Source organism: Trichechus manatus, unplaced genomic scaffold (genome assembly GCF_000243295.1).
Source record: "Trichechus manatus latirostris isolate Lorelei unplaced genomic scaffold, TriManLat1.0 scaffold00183, whole genome shotgun sequence".
Taxonomy (NCBI): domain Eukaryota; kingdom Metazoa; phylum Chordata; class Mammalia; order Sirenia; family Trichechidae; genus Trichechus; species Trichechus manatus.
In genome coordinates, this window is record NW_004444119.1 from 469,555 (window position 1) to 472,945 (window position 3,391).

The 3,391-nt window shown below is 48.1% G+C and overlaps 1 protein-coding gene across 1 annotated transcript in view; it reads left to right on the top strand.

The window, feature by feature from the left end:
- The window catches only part of MBP (myelin basic protein), a 100,790-nt gene that overhangs the window by 90,321 nt on the left and 7,078 nt on the right, over positions 1 to 3,391 (top strand). Inside the window, exons 6-7 of the mRNA XM_023741568.1 lie at positions 2,052 to 2,137; positions 2,899 to 3,015. Of these exons, the coding sequence (XP_023597336.1) occupies positions 2,052 to 2,137; positions 2,899 to 3,015 (203 nt within the window). The remainder of the gene's footprint in view (positions 1 to 2,051; positions 2,138 to 2,898; positions 3,016 to 3,391) is intronic.

Here is a 3,391-nt window from a genome sequence, read left to right on the forward strand (position 1 = left end):
AATTCAGTTATTCAATTTGTAATAACCTCATTAACCTAGGTCTTGGACTTGTTTAAGTTTTAGTAGTAGTTAAAGCTTAGAAATCCAGCCTCTGGGAAAACCTCCTTAGGAATTCTATGCTTTTTAATACCAAGAATCAAGTTCTAATAAGAGATTTAAAATGAGGAATGTGTTCTCTTTCTAGATCCTCATGAAATGTGGTGTCTGAGTCAACTTAAAAGGCCTACTAATATATCCCAGCCAAACTTGTAGACTTTAGTTACAGTCAGCCATTAGCTAGGGTTCTTTATAAAAATTATAATTTTCGAAATGAAATGGAAGAATAACCACCAACCTATAAGCTCCATGGGTTGCCCTGGGTGGTGCAAATGGTTGAGTTCTTGGCTGCTAACCAAAATGTTGGAGGTTTGCATCCACCCAGAGGCACCTCAGAAGAAAGGCCTGGGGACCTACTTCCAAAAGACCACAGCCATTGAAAACCTAATGAAGCTCAGTTCTACTCTGAAACATGTGGGTTTGCCACAAGTCAGAGTCAACTCAATGGTCACTGGTTATAAGCTCCAAGAGGCCAGGAATTGTCTGCACTGGGAACCAAAATATCCTCATTTCCTAGCACAGAGCATAGATATACTTGATGCACAATCAATACACATGATGGGAATAAATGAATGGATTTTAAAAGAAATAAAGAGAAGGAAGGAAAAAGGGAGGGAAGGAGGAAGCACTTGAGAGGAAAGGTAGAGGAAAGATTCCATAAAGGTCCTGAATTATTCCAACATATTATTACATTGAACTATGAACTCAGATATTTACTAGAACATTTTATATCAATACATATGGTGCTTGCTTTTTCTGCCCTAATACATTTGCAAAAGGATGACAATGTAGGAGATTTACACGGGCCATCACTCAGGGCCAATTAACTCTTGACTTTTCTGTGCCAGCAGGAGACAAAGATGATACTGAAGAAGAAATCCATTTTGAACCTGAAACTTATTGTAGCTACTGCTTTATCTGCCTCTTAATTTTCTAGGAGTGGAGTTGCTGGACATTATCCAAAATCCTCTCTGAATTTGGGGGGATAGGAGGGATAAACGGCGGTCTTTCTTCCAGCCATTTCTAGACCACGCCAACCCCAGCTAACAAGAGGTTTGCATACCTCTCTGCATGTCTTCGTTATTGGCCCAACTAATGTTTGTTCAGTTTCTTTTTTTTCCCAAAGCACAATCCTTCTCTGTAGCGTCTAGTTTGCAAAAGCTGCAGGACTGTTTTCTTGTTTGGAGTTTCTGAAAGTCTGCACTTTCTTTTTCTAAACCATGTGGTATGCTTCCTGGTGTGTTCTAGGTCATCCAAAGATAAAAGCAGTTGAGAACTTGAAAGGAGGAAGCATCAAGCGGATTACTAATCTGAGATTTGATCCCTCAGTTTAGTTCTTGAAAGCGCTCGATTTTTGTAGGAAAACCATAGGGAGACAGAATGACAAGCATTGGCGTGGGAAAGCATGGTTTTCTACCTAATGTTCGTCTGTCTGTGTGGTACAGCACACTTTACTCTCCTCCGTCCACCTGTGTGCCAGCAAGGAGCAAGCGTGTCCGTGGACCCTGTGAAATGGACAGGCGGTGCTGGCTTTAGTCTAGTATCCGATGATTAGATCGTCTTTGTCGGGCACCCCTTGCCTCTCCCCCCTCTGATAACATCTTTAAAACCAAATTTCCACACAAAGGCAACATCTGGTCTCTGGTGGCCCATGTCAACAAAGTGCAGGCTGAATGAAAAAGAAACTCAAGAGGTAGTGTGTATGCATGGTGGGGGTGTCAGGACAGAATCCCCTACGTCCAGTTCAGTCCTGCTAAAGACTAGCTGGTTAGCCTGGAAGCACTTTGCACCTTCTGGGTCCCATCTTCAGCAGCTATAAAATCACGCTGGATTAGACTAGGTGGATTAGATTACGCTCTTGCCCAGGATGCCTGCTCCCTCCCCTCACAGCCGGCAGCAGGACCATGGGCAGCCAGTCCTGACCTGCCTCCCGTTCCTCTGTCCGACCCGCTCAGAGCCCAGCTCCTGGATCCACCTTGGCAGTCCCAACACCCTCAGGGCACTGAGCCTGGGCCAGGGAGCAGACTCCCAGGCACCACTGGCGAGGCCCCTCTGGCCCACAAAATGTAAGAATTTTGTCTTTGCCCTTTTAAAAAAAGGTATGAGCGTCAAGACTTCTCACACAGCATCCTTCCCTGAGTCCAAACACTTTAGCTGTCCTAGATCTCCCGAAGAGCAGGGCTGCTGCTCACAGAACCCACTCGGTGTGAACTAGCCAGAACCCGCCCCAGGCATGGGTACTCCATGCTCTCCCAGGGTCAGGATGCCCTCGGGGACCACCCTGTACATGTGGTAGGACCACCTCTGGTCAGGACCCCCAGGTGCCCCTCGGGACCGCCATGTGCATGTGGTATGACTACCTCTGATGTCCAGCTTCCACCAACATTTACATAAAATGCCCTTGACCTTGTGTTTGCTTGACGTTTGCTAATCTTCTCTGGAAAACCACATGCCATGAAGAAGGTAAGCAGCTGTTATACAAAGATCTTGGTCTTTAAAATAAATGTGTTTGAGCTGCGTATTGTGTTGCAGAGCCTCAGCCTGGCCAGATGCTGCTCCTGCTGGGGCCAGTGCACCAATGGACTGATGGACTGTGACAAGAAGCCTCCCATGATCCCTCCAGCCCCTCTCCTGCTTAGCTTGACGGAGAAGCTAGCCTTGCACTCCTAAACATGTCTCACCTGAGACAATTTTGGGGTGCCGGTCCCTTCCATGTGGCCCCTGAGGTAGTCCCCAGGGGTTCCGGACCACCCAGCTACCCTCTCCAGACTAGGCACTGAGCAGCATTGTCTTCTTTTGCAGGGAGCTGAAGGGCAGAAGCCAGGATTTGGCTACGGAGGCCGAGCGTCCACTTCAGCTCACAAGGGACTCAAGGGTGCCCATGACGCCCAGGGCGCACTGTCCAGAATCTTTAAGCTGGTAACGTAGCCCTTCTTCTTGGCCCCTTGGGTAGGCCTATAGGCCAGGGCTGAGATGGGTCCCTGCACCTTGCTCCCCCTCTCCCCAGTCTATTTCCAAGGAGGGGTCTCCAGGATAAACAGTGCCCCCTAATCCCCCACTGGCCTACACCAGGGGATGGAAAGAGTATCAGTTAAAACAAACATGAATTCCAAACTCCCCAAGTAACTGCCACCTGCAGTTCGCTATCCAGGGAATGTCTCTGACTTGCTCCTAACTGTGCCAGGCACTGTGGTGAGGGCAGAGCATGCTGGTGGGTGTGCCAGTGGAGGGGAACGTGCAGTGAGGGGCATCTCAGAAGTGGTACCACACTGACTCATCACTGGGCTTCTGGCCC